Source organism: Ambystoma mexicanum, chromosome 5q (assembly GCF_040938575.1).
Source record: "Ambystoma mexicanum isolate Mex_15411 chromosome 5q, UKY_AmexF1_1, whole genome shotgun sequence".
Classification (NCBI taxonomy): Eukaryota; Metazoa; Chordata; class Amphibia; order Caudata; family Ambystomatidae; genus Ambystoma; species Ambystoma mexicanum.
The window spans coordinates 723,692,630-723,713,535 of record NC_090933.1 but is presented as its reverse complement, the minus strand read 5'-3'; the positions used below and the strand labels follow the sequence as shown (position 1 = coordinate 723,713,535).

The 20,906-nt window shown below is 47.8% G+C and overlaps 1 protein-coding gene across 1 annotated transcript in view; it reads left to right on the top strand.

Moving 5' to 3' along the window:
• The first annotated feature begins 926 nt into the window (after positions 1-926).
• SBSPON (somatomedin B and thrombospondin type 1 domain containing) overlaps positions 927-20,906 on the top strand; it is a 248,080-nt gene continuing 228,100 nt past the window's right edge. The window contains exon 1 of the mRNA XM_069621210.1: positions 927-2,065. Within this exon, the coding sequence (XP_069477311.1) occupies positions 1,831-2,065 (235 nt within the window). The 5' untranslated portion in view covers positions 927-1,830. The remainder of the gene's footprint in view (positions 2,066-20,906) is intronic.

Here is a 20,906-nt window from a genome sequence, read left to right as displayed (position 1 = left end):
TTTAAACGAGGAACAGCCGTAAGTTAGTAGTCTTTGTGTCAATGTGATCTGGTAGATACTTCCCATGAGCACCTGAAGGTTATCTAAATATTATTAAACCAAGAGACCATTTTTAGAATTTGAGTTGGGAAATTTGAGTGCATTCCGATATTGTTTTTTTGTATTTCACATTTAATAATACCAGCGACTATTCATATATTGGACATCACAAAGTGTGTGTCTCATGGCACACTCCTGGCAACATATTTTAATGTAAGTACCACAGACATCCATAGGCCAATACTGGCTGTTTAACTCTATGCAATGTATTTAGGCAAAGAGAATCTGTCCTGTGCATTGTGGCGAATGCTTGCCATGCGAGCCTTAATAATGTAACTCCTGGGGGGGTTATGCTCCCTTTTTTATAGTACTCCCACACCCATCTGAAATGTCCACCCCCACCCACGGTGCACCCCTGGCCACCCAAGCACAATATCCTGGAGCCCAGGGGCGTTGCTGGGGAGGGCTAAGGGGGCTATAGCCCCTGGTCTTTTGGTTGTAGCCCCGGATAGAATCTCAGGAGCTACAGCCAAAAGGCCAGCTAGCCCCCAGTCCCGACAGTTCCGACATCAGCTTAGCCCCGGGCCTTTTCCAGACCTAGCAACTCCCCTGCTGGAGCCGGACCTGATCTGACCTCAGGTGTGAGTCCAGATGTGTCTGCTGGTGGAGAGATTAAGCCAGTCTGGGGAAGTGCTGGCATTGCTCTCCCAGGTCCTGGCAGACCCTAGTGGAGCCGGGGCTCGCGGATCAAGAGCCGCTGGTTGGCAGCGCACGCCCGCCTACCACGGCCTGGATTCCCCCGGCTGGTTGGCCAGGTGCCAGGCGCTGCATTCCTGCACTTCTTGCCTGAGAGCAGGGAATGGGTGGAGGGACCGAGACCGCGGGCGCAGAGCCCAGCGCCGACCTCTAGTCTCACAGGAGTTGCTGCCACCCTGCGCCTCTGCACCCGCAGCACCTGACTTGGGCTCCGGCAGTGCACCGTGCACACGCAGGTTGCCGAGAGATTGCGCGTTCAAGCCGCGGCGTCCAAGGGTTGCGCCATCTCAGCGCACTTGCGATACGTCTTCCAATAGTGGCTGAATACATGCCCGGTATAGCGTCGCACGCCAGAGGGGAAGGCTGCTGCGGCGTTGGCGCTAGTTCATACCTCGTATTCGCCGTGGTGGGGGTGCTGGCGCGCTTGCTGTGGGCAGAGGGCCAGTGGCTGGAAATCCACCCTGACTTTGGCCGGGGACAGGGTGGGCTCTCGGATAATAGTCCACCTTGGTTGCTGGGACAGCTTCCTCAGTGCCTGTGGCCGCGGGGCTCTTGGGACTCCACACACTGGCAATGCTGCTGAACCCCCAGTGAGCACCTAGCGGGCTGAGCGTGAATGCTTTTGAACTTGCCCATTTCTTTTTCATGTGCCATTGTGCCCGTGCCAGACGTGGGCCTGAGACAGCGCACTAGGTGGACGCGTGAGGCCCTCCGAGACTGTGGCTTGCGCGCGAGTCCGGCTGCACAGAAGCTTGATGTGTGAGTGGACCGAAAGCACTCGGGGGCTGGCTGCGTGCTTACTCGGGAGACTGCAGAGTGGGGTGGGTGTGGCGACCACTGAGGATGCCCAGTGGCTCGGTTGGGAACACATGGGCTGCGTTCTGTGTGGCTGTCGCATGAGAGCACCGCACAGGGTCTGGGTGGAAGGGTCCCCGACGCCGTGACGGCACGTGACTCGGGTGTGAGCATTCCATCCTGGGGTGGCAATTATCCCGCGATTGCCCAGTCACTCCGAGTCTGCAGGACCCACAGCGGATGCCCTTCGGCATGGCATCGAGCCTCCACCAGCTTCTACTGCTCCTCGCCCTCGCCAGGCTGTGGGACTCCGCTGGCGCCGGATGCGTCGAGACTGGCAAGTGCTGCCTGGGCAGGGACCCTCAGTGTGCCAGCAGGGGCTGGCGACGGGACCGGGTCTACGGCACCTGCTTCTGTGACGAGGCGTGCATTCAGGCGGGGGACTGCTGCTACGACTACACGCTGGCGTGCCCAGGTAGGTGCCCGCTCCTGGTCGGAATTATATCAATGTATGGGAGCTCTCGCGGACAGAATGCGAGTAAGTTTTCTTATGTCCAATCTCATGGTCTGGTGACTTTTCTCTCGGACACCGGCTATCCTCGTTTCATGAAAATTAATGTAATTTCCTATATTTTAGTTGTATGGTTTCTTTCAGCTCCGAAAACCGCCTGCAAAGCCTTCCAGGATAATAATCTGTATTACCATTTGACTTCTACTGAAAACCAAACAAATGGAAGACACTGCACACTTTGCGACGTTAAATCAGGCCAGGGCGCCGCCATTCACTTTTTACACCAGGCTCAGAGTACATCGCCACCAAAAGATCCCAGATATGCTTTATAAGCATTTTTTTTAAATGTGTAGCATATTTACAGCCCGTTGTGCCAGGCAGGGGAAGACGAAGCAGGTTGCTGCAGATCACGCAAAGCGTCGGTAGACAGGGACTCAAGACTCCACTTCGTGGGTCCATTCATGTGCTACTTTTTAACCCCAACGACGAGCATTACCAACATTCAGGGCTGGACTGGGACATGACGTGGGAGAGAATAGGTGGTATCCAAGAGAGGGGTACCCCACTTCCCCGCACACCTTTACTTCGGGATAGACAACCAGTCAAAATGCAATGGACTACCAGTTCAGAAGACAAATTCAAGACAAGGTAATGATATAGATGGGACGGAAAGTAATTTAACCACTACACAATCCTTATTAAAATCTTATTAATTCAACGTATCTGAAATTCAAATTAAAAGCTCAACCCGTTTCGGCAGAGCTTCCCTTCATCAGGAGCATCAATTATATCTGTCAATAAAATGGGCTCAGACCCCAGCGAAAAAAGGGCTCACACTCGCAAATGGTTATCTGTCCCTTCTGTGACAGACTGACTAGTACCCAAGGGGGGCATTTTTGGTAACACGTGATGCAAATTGTTCATATGAAAGACTATTTAATTAGTAATAGTGGCCAAAACTGCTAGCTGCACAGTGAAGTGATTTATGAAACGGGCATATTTTGACAAAAAAGAGTGTTCCACACTATCACGCTAGGTCTGCACTGCGGGCATCGCCAGTACATGCCTGAATTCCTTCCGGTTTTGCAGTACACGAGGGTCATGTCGTTTGCCCAGTATCACATAAAATGCCCAAGAGGGGAGCCGGGAATTAGGGCCCAGGTAAAATGGCGGATCCATCAACTGGGCACTAATCAAAACACATCTGGCTGTTGATGGAAAACGTGTTCACTGTTGCTCTTTCTATACCCGTTAGCTCCTACGTGCGAGTTGCATAGCTACTGTAGTGATGTTGTTTATGTTAAATCTGTGTCCTGGACAATCTCTGGCCATCTGCGCGAAGCGTTTTCATTCCGTATCTCTGGCCACTGGCATTGGCGGTAACTTCCGCTCTGAGCGATATCCCTGTAGTGTTGCTGCAGTCGGTGCTCTGACTTTACTACACATGATGTAATGGGTGCATTGCAACGTCAGCTTCTGGGCGCGACCCCTACTCTAACATGGACATGCAACAGGTATGCAGTACCCTGTTCTGGAGGTGGGCTACTGAAGTGCTCCTCTGTTTTTCTCTTTGCTGAATCAAACGTCTACAAAAAAAACACGCCGTCTATTAAATACTAAAAGGCATGCTCAGTGGGTTGTTGTGCTCACAAGCAAATTGCAGGTCGAAGTATAACCTCAGCGATGTTAACTGAGCATTCGACCTTCAGAGGTAGCGCGTTCTTTGTAATGGCATCCTTTATTACACGACAACCCTTAGAAACGTGAAGGTTTAAGCGCTATATATAAAACCAACGTATTAACACTGCTAGGAGGGTTCCTCTACGTTTGAAAATGAACCATGAAGGTCGCTTGACAGTTTACATTTTTCGGCAGGAACCATACGCAGAGCAATTCAGTGACAAGTTTACTTTGGGCCTACGCATAGTTTAGTGTCACTTCTATGCCTTTGTGAGACACGTGACTGCACATAGCTGGATAAGTGCCCTTCTGGTGGGGCGACTGCGTTCCTCGGGTGGGCGAGCAGAACCCATCAGAGGGTGGTTGGGAGTTGTAACGAACCAACTTTCGGGGCACCAGTGGTCCAGGGATGAATATTGATTTCTAAACCATCAATCAGCCCCACACCTCTGGTGCACCAGAAGGAATCCGAACAGATTGTAAACACAATCAAATTATAAGCCTCCTCGTCCAATTTTGGTAACGTGGAAGGAGCGACAGGCTTACCTCCACAAGGCCGTGTTTCGTTGGTTAGCAGCATTAGAGCGAAAATACAATTATTACCCAATGACAAAAGGGACTGTCCAGTCAAGGTTGTATACAAATATCGTCTTTATTATTATCACAACAGACAGTTCTAGCACACTACAAAATACAACCCACTGTAAGGAAGGCATGGTATCAAAGTAAGACAGACACAAGTGACCACAGTTCAAGGGTGTTTATTGAACCTTATCAAGAGTGGGATAAACACCTATGTAAATCTAAATCTAAGATGGGAGCAAGCTATGACCATCAAATAATAACAACGCAGTTCTAGTGGAGTCTCGCCAAAATAAAAAGGGCCTACACTAAAAAACCTATTTCCAATCCTCACAGCTACTTTACAAATAGTGTGGGGAAATGTTCATAAAAAAGAAAGAAGTGTTCACAAAATGATAAGTCAGGATGTTCAGGCCGTTGGCCTCCCTTCCCTACGTTATCAGCACGGGACAAGGCAGTTCACTCGAGTATAGCACACTCCTGGGCTTCTTCGGCACGAGAACACAGTTCCAATACCAACATCAGGGCCCTCTGTACCCAAGTTTCTTATGTTATCAAAGTCTCTTGATTCAGAGGGTCTGATGTACCAAAAACAAACAAAAATGTTCTTTCAAAGATATGCAAATTAGGTGAGTCACTCTTCACGCTGGATCTCCCTCTTCCGGGCTCAGATCCCCTTTTATACAACTAGTCTCCCTCAGCCGGGATCGGACTAGTCTCAGTTCAATTCGCTGGCATCCCTCAGTCGGGTTCACATCAGCCACAGCAATACCTTTTCTCAGGTGACTCACGGTTCACCCCAGATCCCCCTCTTCCGAGCTCAGATCCCCTTTTCACAATTACAGTTCGTATTAGCTATCGAAGACTTTCGAATGGGCAGAGGGTCTGGCTAAACCTGTTGCAGGACCTCTTCGATTTCCCAGTTCACAATTTTACACTCTCAGTTGGATATTTAACAGAGACCTTTCGAATAAGCACCCACATGGCGCCGGACCACTCTGTATATGGTATCCACTTTAGTTTCCAAAAGTTCAGTCACTCCTTGGATATTCAATTATATTCCCCTCACTCATCACATACTCCTTAAGCTTTTCTCTTTGCAGATTTCTTCATACAATGTTGGCGCTCGCAACCTTGGTTCTAACACAGATCGGGCGACTCACCGGCTGGGTTGACTTTATTTGAGCGGCTTTGTTGTCGGAGCCAAGGACAGTACCACAGCGGCAATTGCTCCTCTCCGCCTCGGCTGTCGATGCAGGAAAGCACCGGGTACCTTTGACACACAATGCACCTTTCTTCAGCTTTAATTCCCGGTCTTATGTTTCTTATCCTCGAGGGCTCGTGAAAGTAACAGGTTTCTTCCTCTGAAAAGGCGAAGGGCAATTCCTTCTTTGCAACCCCTTCTGGCTTTGCTTTCTTTCTCCTCGTATTAAACCGACATCTCGGAACTGCTGCTTCCTTGTGTGTTTTGCCTTGCTCATAGTGTGCTTTCGTGCTCCGCCTTTTATCCATGTGGGCAAGGGTAATGGAAGTCAGGTGTGTGTAATTATCAGTAATTGTCTGCCCTGCCTGACCCTTGTGTTGGGACATGTCAGCTATACATCTCTTGTGTTAGTCCATTGTCGCTCACAGTGAACTGTCTGTGAGAAAGTGTTTGTGTCGGAAAAGGCGGGGGGGGGGTTGAGCTTCTAGGTATCCTACCTTGTCGGATGGGGTAAAGTTATTACAGGGAAGGGGAATCCTGCGTCTCACCATCCGGTGTCCCACTCCCTGAAAACCCCTCATCCAGGTGATCCTCCCGCACTGGTCCACCCCCAGGAACTGGTTCCAATAGCAATGGGCATGTCCTGGCCACCTGAATGACAGGTCCCCGGGGACTAGCGGGTGAGACACCTTCAGGTTGCAGTGGACAGACAGTTTCAAAGAAGGAAAAGGGATGCACTCTGGATACTGACACAAGGGTAGTTGATATAGTAATTAATCACAAAAGTTAAAGAACACTTGGTTTCAGCACAAAGGGAGCAATGGGTTGTACAATTGTCACTAGGGGCCTTCGGAGAAGGACAGAACCACAGTGTACCTTGTGCTTGTCTAAGTTCTTGGTGCTCGACAGGGTCGAGTCAGTTTCAGGGTGCTTTGCAGCTTCTGTGACAGAGTTCAAGATGGGAGACAGCTGCAGGTATCAGTCGGCAGGCAGTTCGGCGAGCGAGGCTGGACAGATGGCTGCAGGCTGGCCTACACAGTGTGTAAGGGTCAGGAATAGTTTTCTCAGTGCTGGTTGGAGGTTCTGAAGCACTGGTTGAGGCGTCTCAGATGGCTTTAGCGACTGCAGCGTAACAACAGTCAGCGGTGCAGTCGGTTGCAGCTCAAAGGGTTTGACTGGCTCGAAAATGTCCTTTAAGGCGAACATCGGTAGATGCTTATCGATGTGCACCTCCTAGCTTCTTCACTGGGCTTGTCAGCGGTGCAGCGGTGCAGTCGGTTGCAGATCAAAGGATTTGACTGGCTCGAAAATGTCCTTTAAGTTGAACATCGGTAGATGCTTGTCGATGTGCACCTCCTAGCTTCTTCACTCAGATGGCTTTAGCGACTGCAGCGTAACAACAGTCAGCGGTGCAGTCGGTTGCAGCTAAAGGGTTCGACTGGCTCGAAAATGTCCTTTAAGGCGAACATCGGTAGGTGCTTGTCGATGTGCACCTCCTAGCTTCTTCACTGGGCTTGTGTTGCCTTTTAAGGTGGATGGCCCAAAGCTGAGGAGAGTGTTGCAGGCACTGTCTTGTCCTTGGTTTGGTTCAAAAACTCTCTGGCACTTCCCACCTATGAAGCTTGCTGCAGAGCCTAGCAGGGCACGCGGTGTGCCCTCTAGGTACCGGTTCTGGAGCTGCTTGGAGGGTCCTCTGGATTCAGTATCTCCCTCTGTTCCCTGGGAGATGTTTAGGGGAGGGATCTTGCTTCCCTCTTGAAGGTCCTGGCCTTCCTTCACTGACAGAAGATGTAAGGCAGACTGTACCTTCAGCCAGGGTCCAATGCTGAGTTCCTCTTGCTACTCCTTGCAAAGTCTTCAAATGATCTGCCAAAAGAGGGGCTCAGCCCACTTTTAAAGCCAAATAGGCCACAGTGATTGGGGTAGGCTAAGACTACCTTAATGAACCAATCCTGGTTGCCCATCAACAATCTCCTGTATGCATGAGGTCATAACCAGAGTGCTTTGCAAAAGAAAAGCTAAAGGGGTGAAGACATGTAATACTAAGTACCCCCCATCTTCCTGTCAGTTGTAGATCAGAGGGTCTCTCTAGTTAATTGAGCTCCATGTGGTCCCTGATTAAAACCCCAGGTCTCCCTTGAAGCTGCAGCGGGACCAGACTTTCTGTCTCTGTCAAATCTCATAATCCTACCTTCTGAATGGGGTCTCCCTGCGGGGATGACTACTGAATCCACGCATTGCCAGACATGACATTTCACTCTCCATTGATACTAAGGGTGGGAGCTTGTTTCAGGTTGACAGAGGGCATATCAAAGGTTGTTGGGGTTTTCCTGTCTCATTTGTTAATAGCTGCAGCCAGGCCCCATGTGGGCCTGTTTGAAGTATACTCTATTAGTATGCTAATTAAGTAAATGGCTGCCACCATTCTGCAGGGCTCAACAAAATGACCAGGCAGCTCCATGGAGTCTTTGATAGTTAATTAGGCTGGCCATGGCAGGGGGAATGTTTTGCCCTCCCCCTTCTGAGAGGACATGGTGTAATCCTGGCTGTCATATCCCAGCTAAACATGACAGGAGGGATGGCGCCTGTAGGCTGTGTCCACCCAGAGTACACGAGTATATATGTATGTTGTGAAGTGAGTATAGGAAAATGTGTGCAGATTAGCCCCCACATTTTCCAGAGGTGCATCTACCATCATTCAATTTCTTTAAAAATTTCAAAAAACGCAGGTGAGCGCACGCCACCGTGCGGATGGTCAAATTCCTCACAGCATTACATCTCAGGAATGCAGCAACACTCAGATAAGGGGACACATCCTCCCTCCAATGGGGATGTGGGGGGCAGTGTGGAATCGTGTGGTCTACACATGCTTAATGGCCATGTGATTGGAAATATTCCTCCAAAGGATTTCTGGGGTAGGGGCACCCAACATGCTACTCTGGATTATATGTCTGTTTCAGAAAATATTTGTCTTTATACTTCTAATTTAGAAATGATCCCTTCATATCAAAGCAATCATTCGATCCTCCAAATGATTTGGTCTTTTCCAAACGTTAGACTCTCTAATGGACGGTTTGCCCTAAATTTAGAAGTAAACTCACGGAGAAATCGGCTATTTTGGAAAGCAGAGTATGTTGAGAAACTACATTTCTTTTTAAACTCTGTAATTACTAAAGATAATATCACTAGCTGTTATTCCCCTCTGGACTATGTAACTATTTTAGCAAATATTTTTGTAGCAGGTTAGGACGCCCTTATGATATGATAGGTTATTTATAACACGCTTAATACCCAGAGGTTTCCAAGCGCAGACCCGGGGATCGAACCTGTGGTACTCCGTGTCGTCTTGCTTTCAAGGAGAGTACGTTGCCCCTGAGCTATCCTCCCGTGACAACACTATTCAACTAAAGAAAAGACAGCTCAGATCATCCATCAGGAGCATTGCTAATCCAATTGACTCCAAAAAGACATACTCTATTAGAAAACTGAAATTAAGATAAAAAGAATTGGTTACTCAAAGGCACACTGAGAAAATACTGGAGGCCCTAACTTCAAAACACACAGTGGATGTTTGGAAGCATGTTAAAGGTCTTGAGACCCCCAGAGTAAACTTTACAGATTAACCTGGCCCCAGAAGCTATTTGGATTAGGTACTTTGAACAAACCTCTGCTAGAGGCCCTTGCGAACTGGAGCTAGTTCCCGTTATCCACGCTCATGGGAAAGGGGATATCCCGGTTAAATAAGAAAAGTAAAAATTCTCAGGCCCCCAGCCAGGACGGGCATGCCAACTCGCTTCTTAAAAAGTGTTCCGAACCCTGGAAAGACTTTATTTATTCATGGTTTTTGTGGAACTGTTTTTAAAAAAGTGTGTTCCTGCCTCCTGGAAATCAGCAATTGTGATCCAGATATTTAAAAAGGGGTACCGGGCAAACCCTAAAATCTATCGCCCAATTGCGGTTCTCGATGCACCAGGCAAAGTTTTTGCTTGGTTGAACTAAATCAGAAACAACTGTACATTTGAAAAATCACCAGACAGTATTTGTTAAAGGGGTATCCAGTCATTGCATTGAATGCCAAAAGCATTGAAAAAAATGCATCGAAAATAAAAGCATCAAATGCATTTTTTTCAAAGGTAAAGGTTTTATTTTAATTATAATGGGTTTTAAGGGGTAAAAAAACGGGTTGGAGGCAGACCCCCATAAAACATTTTTTTTAAAAAAATGCATTCGATGCTTTTTTTTCCGTTGCTTTTTTTAGATGCTTATGCATTCGATGCTTTGGCATTCGATGCAATCACTATAAACTGTTAAAGCTTTAGGCACTTGTATTGTAATTGTAATTGGTTATTTGTAACAGGATCAAACCTTTGTTCTCTTGCTTCCAAGGCAAGCACATTGCCCCTGAGCTATCCTCCGGGCACTTCCCTTAATGGGTTTGTTCTGAGCCTTTTTAAAAAAGAGCATTGCTAGAGGGCTCAGTGGTTTATGTGGCCTTTATAGACTTCGCTCTTTCCTTCGACAGTATTGATCATACTCTATAATGGAACAAACTTTGATCGTGGGGTTGTCCATTCTATTTAGTACAAAGTTTGATGCCTGATTACAGTTCAACCTCTTTTGCGGTTTGGATTGAATCAAAGCGGCAGCTTAAAAAATCAATCCCTATGTTTAGAGGATTAAAACAAGGATGCAGCCTTGCGCTGGCTTGTATTTAATCTTTTTATATAAGATCTTAATGAGTCCTTATGTAAAGTGATATCCGTCCCTCATCCAGTCAACTGGCTATTAATACGCAGATGATTTGGTCTTACTTGGCCAAACCCAAACAGGCCTGCAGCAGCAACTCCATATGTTACACCCTTATGCTGTCAAAACGGATGTATCTGTCAATGTTGCAAAATCGAATGTGATTGTTTTGAGGTTGGCAAAGAAAAAAAGGAAAGTTGCCTGTGCTTGGTGCTTGAATAATGTGCCTCTATCTAGGGTGGATTCCTTTGCTCATTTAGGTTTTTGTGTGTATGGTAGCCCGTTTGATAATCCTTATATCAACACACTTAGCCGCAAGGTAGCCTTCCTGGTTGCCCAAGAGGTTGTTTTAAAAAGGCGATTTGGACGATTTTCTTCAATCCCGCTGTTGCACTTTTACAAAATAATGGTGGTCCCCTCTGTAATTTATAGGGTGGACATTTCTTTGTGCACCCATACTCGATTTGGAATTTGTTTGAGAGGTTGTTGTGGAAGATGGTTTTGAGTATACCTAAAGGAGTCCCCGTCCAAATTATTCAGTGCGACCTGGGTCTCTTATCCCTTCAAGCCCTGGTACATTGGGAATCCGTCGCACTTTATAGGAAATGCCTGGTGACTGAAAGGAACTCTTTCTTTTACATACTGGAAGACGCTCTGGTAAATAAAACTGATACCATTTTCTCCTAAGGGGAATTAGGATGTTGAGTAATTTTATATGTAATCTATACTATGACTGATCTCCTTGTTGACCACTGGTGATCGTTAACCATACACTCCGGATGAATGACTGGATATGTACACAGTCGGAATGTAAAAAGTACAAACTATTTTATCATTTTAATCATGAGAAAAATTGGGCCTCATTACGAGGTTGCTGCTGACCTCTTAACACTGTTTCCGTCACCTGACATCCCAGTGCCACCGGGATATTACGACTGGCGGCAGACCGGAATGTCAGTTGGCAGAAACGGTAAATTGCCATTCCTGTGGAGAGTGCAGGAATGCGCATCATGTGGAAGACCTTGCCTCACAAGTGGGTGATCAGTACCCCTCATGTGGGAGGGCAGTACCCCTATGACGGTGGACTGATAAACCACAGGTGGAGTAGCAGTGGGCATCAGGTGGGGGAAATGCTTTGGGTGAGAGAGCTTTGAACCTATGCTCGGGGTACAGGGGCAGAGCTAGCTTGAACATTTTGGGGGGCTGGAGGACAGTTTCAAAAAGCAGGTCACAAGGGGGGCCATGAGTGATCACCCAGTGCCCATCCTAGTGCCTGGATGCCCACTATCAGTTGTGCCTTTGCTTTGTGCGCTCTGGCTTCGGTAACCCTTAGACATTACTGTCTGTCTGTAGCCAACTCTCCCGAGAAAATGGAGGGGGAAAAATTGAAGCAGAGGGGTCAGTGCTAGGTCACGCCTGCTGAGAATCAATCAAAGCACCTTCTGGAGGTGATGTGAGGTAACTACTTGGCCTAGCATATCAATAACACGTGCATTAGCATCTCACCATGAACTGGACGTGCTGCCTAAGGCTACACATAGATAGCTGCAGTAGGTGCATTTACCCATTTTGCCGTCGCCCCCACCTTCTTCCTCTTCTGAGACGAGGAGGCTGAATATCAATTACGCCTTCCTGTGAGAAATTAGATCATTTTTGGCCGGAATTTCAGAGGATATTTAGTTTCACAAAGAGATGCGAGTTGTGAGCCCCCTCAAAGCTGAGCAGAGCAGTTACATCTTTGACATGCCATGGGGTATATTGATGTGTTGCTGATCACTGTTAATGACGATTTGAAAATAAACACTCTGTTCTCACAGGTGACACATTTGTCAGGCTTTTGCTGTAGTGCCACTTTTCCTTCAGTACCCCAGGTTGAGGGTTACAGGACTGTGTTGCCTTATGCCTTCAAATTCCTCAATTTGCGAGGGATTAAGCCCTCCCAAGTTGGTGGCTGGCTTGCCACTGCTAGGGGAACAGTTCCTGTGGGGTGGGCGAACAATGCGTCTTGGGGTGAAGGATTGGTGCTTCATGAGGTGCTGTGTCGCTCATCTTGGAATGACTGCTCCTCGGGTGGGAATGGAGTGCCATTTTGTTGGTGGAGCTGTGTGTCTCCGGAGGGGTTGACAAAGGGACAGATTCCACTATGCAAGGCAGAAGAACCCCTCATGTAGTTGAGTGTTCCTCAGGTGCTGGAAAAGTGACTATCAGATTGTGGAGCAGTGCCCCTCATGTAGTTGAGGATCAGTGTTCCTCAGAACAATGCCCCTCAGATGAGAAGTGCCCCTTATGTACTTGAGGATGAGTGTTCCTCGGTTGGTGGAACTGTGCCCCTCAGACGGAGCAGCAGTGCCCTTCATGTAGTTGAGGATGAGTATTCCTCGGGTGGTAGAACACTGCCCATCAGGTGGCAGAGCAATGCCCCTCATGTAGTTAAGCATTAGTGTTTCTTGGGTGGTGGAACTGTGCCCTCAGATGGAGGAGCAGTGCCCCTCATGTACTTGAGGATCAGTGTTCCTCGGGTAGTAGAACACTGCCTCTCATGTAGTTTAAGATGAGTATGAGTGTCCCTCGGGTGGTGGAACAGTGCCATTCAGATGAAGGCGCAGTGCCCCTCATGTAGTTGAGGATGAGTGTCCCTCGGGTGGTGGAACAGTGCCATTCAGATGAAGGCGCAGTGCCCCTCATGTAGTTGAGGATGAGTGTCCCTTGGGTGGTGGAACAGTGCCATTCAGATGAAGGCGCAGTGCCCCTCATGTAGTTGAGGATGAGTGTTCCTCGGTTGGTGGAACTGTGCCCATCAGATGGAGGAGCAGTGGCCCTCATGTAGTTGAGGATAAGTGTTCCTCGGGTGGTAGAACACTGCACTTCAGATGGAGGTGCAGTGCCCCTCATGTAGTTTAGGATGAGTGTTCCTTGGGTGGTAGAACACTGCCTTTCAGATTGAGGAGCAGTGCCCCTCATGTAGTTGAGGATGAGTGTTCCACGTCAGGTGTCCATCAGGTTAGGAGGAGTATTACTGAAGAGGGTGAGCTGTCGAGGGAGTAGTACCCATAAATTGAGGCCCTGGTATCCATCAGGATGGGAGCTGCGCCGCTCAGGTGCGCGGGCAGTCCCTGACTAAAGGTGGTTTTTGAACTTTTCTGTGAAGTATTTCATATTGTCACCAGGAATAAACTACCTACACACTTAGTGCATAACATACCGCACTTAGAATTATTTACTTTGTTGTAGAAGTCTACCAAAACAGTAGTGGATGTGTGACGCTGGTTAGGGATGTGGTAGGCGAGAGGATGGTGAAACACATGTCAAGGGGCTATAGCCGGGGCAGGTGGACAGCCATGTAGGTGGAACTGGCAAAAGACTGACGCCCCCTGTATTGTTTTTCATTTTTTTTCTTTGCCATTCAGTCAGTTGGAACATAATCAATTGTCTCTACTTGCTGATCCTAACTCTGCTGGAACCCAAACCTAATACTCAATTGAACAGATGTTGCTTCCACAGGAGTCTGAAATTAGAAAAACATGAGCTATCATGAAAATAGTTTGTCAATTTATTGCAAAGCCTGGTACCAAAGACAAATTGCCTCATTACGAGTTTGATGGTATTCTGCTGGTAAATCTGCCAAAATACCACCAAACTCAATTACCGTTACTACCACTTGGTCCCGTGGAGTTTCCACAGGATTCCAAGTGTTGGTAATTCCCAAGTTTTGCATTTCTTAGGACTTCATGGGGATTTTGGGTGGATTTACTGTGGGCGGAATTACCGCACCACAAATCCACTGATTTGTTTTTAGGTAAAGTGGAGGATTTACTCCTAGCTACAAGCTGGAGGCGAATCTGCCACTTTTCCTCAGAAAATTGGCAGATTCACCACGCGGTAATTCCGCCAGCAGTAATTCCGCCCAAAAATATATTTTGGCAGTGCAGGAAAAGTGGCATTAACAGAATTACTGCCCCTTCTTTTCTGCACAGCCGAACTTGTCCCGAGGCCCAGAGTCTTTTTTCATCTCTTTTGGACTGACAGAGAGTCTTGGGGATTAAGTCTGATCCCCCACAGATCAAAGGTTCTTTTCTTCCTGGGACACACCTAGAGATGCAATCGCCAGGGGAGGCAAGAGCAGCCTCGTGGATGCCTCTGCAGATGAGTCAGAGAATCCTACTGGAAGCCACATCAGGTCCCTGTGAGCACTGCAGGCATGACCGCTTTTCCCACATCCAGAAACCTGGAGTCTACTAATAACGTTCTGTCAACCAAGCGACTAGTCATGGTACACGTGTTCGGTGGCCGATATTAAAATAGCATCCCTTGTTAAGGGCCTGGACCTTTACCGACTATAGCATCTAAGCATTTGACCTGAGATATCTTGTTATGTTTTCCATAAATCAGGTGGATATGGCGTATGAGAAGAAATCCCTTCTCAATTTTAGCAGGGGCTTCTCCAATATCCCTTATCTAAAATGTAGCCAACTAGAGTCTGGCCAGGATGTCTATTCAGGCTGAGATGTCATCGAGGCTGCGTGAATATGCTGGCCAGGATGTCCATCCAGGGCGAGATGTCATCCAGATTTCGTGAACATACTGGCCAGGGTGTCCATCCAGGGCGAGATGTCATCCAGGCTTCGTGAACATACTGCCCAGGATGTCCATCCAGGGCGAGATGTCATCCAGGCTTCGTGAACATACTGGCCAGGATGTCCATCCAGGGCGAGATGTCATCCACGCTGCGTGAACATACTTGCCAGGATGTCCATCCAGGGCGAGATGTCATCCAGGCTTCGTGAACATACTGCCCAGGATGTCCATCCAGGGCGAGATGTCATCCAGGCTTCGTGAACATACTGGCCAGGATGTCCATCCAGGGCGAGATGTCATCCACGCTGCGTGAACATACTTGCCAGGATGTCCATCCAGGGCGAGATGTCATCCAGGCTGCGTGAATATACTGGCCAGGATGTCCATCCAGGGCGAGATGTCATCCAGGCTGCATGAATATACTGGCCAGGATGTCCATCCAGGGCGAGATGTCATCCAGGCTGCGTGAATATACTGGCCAGGATGTCTGTCCAGGGCGAGATGTCATCCACGCTGCGTGAACATACTTGCCAGGATGTCCATCCAGGGCGAGATGTCATCCAGGCTTCGTGAACATACTGGCCAGGATGTCCATCCAGGGCGAGATGTCATCCACGCTGCGTGAACATACTTGCCAGGATGTCCATCCAGGGCGAGATGTCATCCAGGCTGCGTGAATATACTGGCCAGGATGTCCATCCAGGGCGAGATGTCATCCAGGCTGCGTGAATATACTGGCCAGGATGTCTGTCCAGGGCGAGATATCATTCAGGGTTCGTGAATATACTGGCCCGGATGTCTGTCCAGGACGAGATGTCATCAAGGCTTCATGAATATAGGGTTAAAGCGATTTCAATGCAGCTCTAATTGTAATAAATTGGTAAAATGGTGAGGTGTAAATTAACTTAAAAAAGAACAGTTCCAGAATGGTGAAAATTGGGGAAGTCAAATTGTGGAATTGTTAAGAGTAAAACATCAAAGTCGTAAAACTCCATCCCCAATAGTTCCTGCTCACTTCGCCCACTCACTTGAATCTTTCGTACATTGGTTGCTAGAGTTGCATTTATCTCTTGAAAACAAAGTCCAAATTCAAGGAAGATGGACACATTTCGGGAGTCGTCGCGCCATTCTATTTACTCCTTACTGGGACTGTGCTGTAATTGCCCTGGGACGTTGAAGCAGTGTTTGACTAGAGCAGCCTGGTGCCCGGCTCAGCACGTGTGTTCACGTGTGCGCGAATGAAGAGTCATTTCACACGTTCAGTCGTTAACGAATACCGGCCTGTGATGTTGAAGTGTGCGTGGCAGAGGCAGAGCAATTCGATGTTGATACAATGTAATTAAAAGTAAATTCATTTGAGGCCCTTTCATTCAGGCGTGCGCTGACTCCAACCGCTCTGAAAGTTGGGTCATTGCAACTAAATATTGCGACCGTTTGCAGCTCCAAACTCGAAGTTAATCCAAAAATTCAAATTCCATTTGGAGCATCTCAAAAAGTAGAGTGTACTCTTCGGCCTGGGGGTACAGATCAGTGAACTAAGGTACCCACTGCAGCGATCTGTGTGTACTAGGTTTTTGGAATACCAGTGGGCATATTGATGCTTCACGTTTTTTCTGTGGTTGTTATATATAGCATTCAGATGAGATGACGTCACGTGTCACGCTCTTCTGCCCATAATCGCTTTGCAGACACTCTTAACCGGAAGCACGTTTCCAGCGTGATTCCCTTGTGTGCAGATCGGTTAATTACCCAGTGGTTTCTGCACAATTTCCAACCCTTTTCGTGGCCATCATCACTTCAGTACTCTATGGAAAAAATGCAACGGATAAAAAAAATACAGAGGATACGAAATGTTTATTTGCAGCACTTTATTTTTTTTTATTTTTTATTTGTATTTAATCAAAATTAGATTTTTACAAGAGAAGAAGAAAACTTTCTTTATCAACTGAAGAGAAAGGAAAAAAAAAAGTCTACCGTTTCCTGTGTACACTGGTGCGCTCATACCGCTGTTTGATTGAGGGTTTCGATTGCTGAATTTTTTTGCAGAATTTTCTCCAAAACAATGTCTATTAGCTTGGAAGCCGCTATTAGCCATCTAGTTTTGGCTCCCGTGATCAAACGATTCCACCAGACATTGTTGTCAATGACATATGATGATTTGAACATAGGGCCGTGAAAGCCCTCTCTTTCGTGGTCAATTGAAGGGCAAGCCATCAAAAGATGTTTGATTGTTTCTGTGGATTGAGGATCTCCACAGAGTCTGCAGGATTTTTCTTTTGATGTGGCCCGAATTGTCAGGACTTCTTGAGTCGGTAGAAGATTTAAACGGGCTTTGAGTAGAGTTCTCATGAGGCGCTTTTCCAAATGCACAGGTCGCGTTATTCTCAAAGGCGCCTCCACATTTCCTGGGGGCTAAGCCACAGTGCAAAGGATACGGTGCCCAGCCCCTTGCAAACAGTGACGCTCCCAACACTGATGTTTGACATGCTCCCAGCACCACTGTGGCCGTTGGGAACGCTTTAAGAGACGGTCACTGGGAAATGTAAATAACAATCATCATTCCTATCCCTTTTTGGTAGTAGATAGAAATGCCATTGTGAAAGCAAAGGTTCACACTGCTGCTGTTTCACTGAATAATCAAGCATTAATAACGCCATAGTTTTGGCTGTTGTGTGGGAAAAGCATCCTCTGAGTTCATCATGCACACGGATACATTTGGGAGATGGGGATATATCAAAACAAATGATTTTGATATCGCACTTCATGCTGGAGTCCAGCCTCAAAGCGCTAGGCCAGGTTTGAAACCATTGCTACTCTGCATTCAAGACAAGTGCATTGCACCTGAGCTATCCTCCTGGCACACAGGGCAGAGAGTGGAGAGAGTGTCTAGGAGGGATAGCTGAATGAATACGAATGTGAAGATTGATAAATGAACGAAAGAGAGGGAGAATGTGTGAATGACTGATTAAAAGGATGGATTACTATGTAAGGTTATGCAACTGGAGCACGAATGAAAGATTTTGAAGACAGGTGAATGCATGAACCTTCATGGGCATATGGCAGTGTTAGGATGTGTGGATGGATACATGCAAACGTGACATGGATTAATGGATTATTGAGTAATCGTGTAGAGATGGATCAAATCAAGAAGAATGTAAGGATGGGTGAATGAGTGAGAGTGAGGGAACCAATGTGAAGCCCACCGCCAGGCCACATCACCTGATCGCACGGTTTATTCTGTAGCAGCAAGGGAATTTTAGCTTGTATAACCTAGCGTGCTATGGTACGAGAGTGATGGCGTATGTGCTAGCACACTAAAAGCCCGGACCACGTCCAGATGGATCTGCGTGATTTTTCTGTCGCAGAACATGCATTAAAACACCTACAAACCCACACCCCACCCACAACCACAACACACCCACCACACACCCCCACCCACACCCTTGACACACCCCCACCCACACCTCCAACATACCCAAACCCTACTTAACTTTCCTTCACGCTGTCTCCCAGCGGCGCCAGTTCCCTTTCACTTCCGTGATCGGGAACCGGCGCCGCAGCGTCTTTTTCTTTTTTTTTGTTTTGTTTTTTTCCAGAAGCTGCAGGGGTTTCCCCCGCAGCCCCCGCTGACTATACTGTAAAGTATAGTGAGCGGGGTGTTGCGGGGGACAACCCCGCTGCTCCCGTTTTCTTTTCTCGGGTGTGCTGCGGGGGTGTCCCCCGCAATACCCCACTCACTATACTGTATAGCATAGTGAGCGGGGTATTGCGGGGGACACCCTTGCAGCCCCTGTTTTTTTAAAAATCTTTTGCTGGGGGATGGGGGGTTGTCCCCTGCAACACCCCGCTCACTCTAGTGACGCACATAAACACACACCACGAAAAGTTCAGACTTTTGGTAGTCGGAACATTTCGTGGTGTTTGTTTTAGGTCTTTTGGTGGGGTCTGACTTTTGTATACGGTAAAAACGTACAATACCGTCCTGATACAAGGTCTTTCATCAGCAGCTGATCATTCTACCAGCAACCCTATCCAAGGATGTACACAGCTGACACGGTTTCCTGCCCACCCACTGCAAGAGGCAGCTTTTGATCTGAGGGGCACTGGCACTCATTAGGGGGCTTCTGAATGCCAAATGATTTAAGGTCAGTGGGAGAACATTTTTAGTGGAGGGGCTTTCACAAAATGACTGCTGCTCTGCAGGAGTACCGGGTGAGTAGTAGCTTAACGACCTACTCATCCCCACACTACTACGAAACCAGCAATGGTCCCAATCATAAAGGTGAAACGGGCACAGCCCGACTGGCATCACTCATTTTCCGCGTTTGGTAACATGGGCAGATTGCAGATTATACTTTTCACCTCCAATGGCACAGTTCTGGTTACCAATGCTCTAGTTGCAGTAGGCCTTGTCCACACAGCAGTTTCGCCCCACATTTGCCCTCGGGATGGGCAGGGAGTTTTCCTCTTTCTTGCAGCCTTCTGTCTTCACCTCTATGGCAGAGTACTTTGCAATAAACTGTTTCTCCAACAGAGTTTCAGGTGAATCCTTCTTGTCTTGAAGTTGTCACATATGGTACAAAATGCTCTGCGGCTCAGAGGCGGTCCCAGGGTATTTTATTTGTGTGCCCTAGGGCTCGCCCTCTCTCGCTCATGTCGTTTGTGATCCCTCCCTAACCATGCGCCTGTAACCCCAGGATAATATAATTTGATTGGTAACCCCTACTCTCTGATATTTGGCTATCACTAAATCAGTTTTTCCAAAAAACAGGCTAACTCCCTCCCTCCAGGATTTCCTACACTGTCCATATTGTTTCCACAGGTTAGTGGTCTAAACATGATTTGGGATTGTGCCTTGCTCTTGCTCTTTTAGATTCAGGTTCATTCACACCCATGCTCATCTCACCCTCCCTACTTTTACCACTACACCCTTCTTTTGTGCTCTTCCCACCTCTCTTCTGTCCCTCTGTTTCACTTGTTCTAGTTCTCAGCGCCACCCTTTGATGATACCTCTCTTCACAACGCCTTATTGCGACTCCCCCTCCACACCACTACTATTCCCTCCTCCTTTCCACTACTACTACTCCCTCAGCCACACTGCTACACTCCTCCTCCAATGACTGCACTCCTCCTCCCACTAACACACTCCTCCCACTATCATTCTCCTTCCACTATCACTCTCCTCCCACTAAACTACACTCTCAGTCTCTTCTTTCACTCTACACCATTTTTCACATTCACTCCTTACAGTACCTTTTCTACCCACTTGTCTCCCATACACGCACAATCACACTGCAGACCCCTGCTTGGCTCTCCAGAGCCAATACCCCATCCGCTGGATGAGTCGGCTCCACATGCTTCTGCTTCCTCCTTACTCCTGCTGATCTCTTAGTACAACTCCTGTCTACTGCTCAACCCAACAACCCACCATTCCTGCTTGCTGTTCCCTCCTTCCTTAGGGGGATCCATGTGTTAATATACCCGCAAAATTATCGCCATACAAGAATAGCATCATAATTTTGCAGCAATATTAACCCATTAAACCTGCTGGGGACGCCCCAACAAACCCCATATTATTTTAAAGGGAACGGGGGACACCCCCGCAACCCCTGCTCCCATTTACCCCAAAAATGATCCCCACTAATAATATCGCCTATGGAGGGTCCTCCTCCCCAAGCCAATCTGTGCCCCCTATTTCTGTGTGGGCTCTTCGCTTTACAGCAAGAGCACTGTGGTAATCTCATGCTCTAGGGTCTGGGGCCTGCTCTCATTAATACCATTGGAGGAACTGGGTCCCACCTCCTTTCATCATTCCAGGTGTTTCAGTATTTCTCCATGCCTGCTAGTGGGCTTGCTACTCCCTCCAGTGATGCCGTGCAACTCAGGGCATTGTTGTGCTGCGGCATGGCAGCCCTCTCTCTTTTCCCCAAAGTGGTAGTATCGTCCGTGTTCCCTGGTGGTTGCGTCTTGGCACCTGGGATCACCATCGGCCCTCGTAGCACAGCCACTGGATGAGTA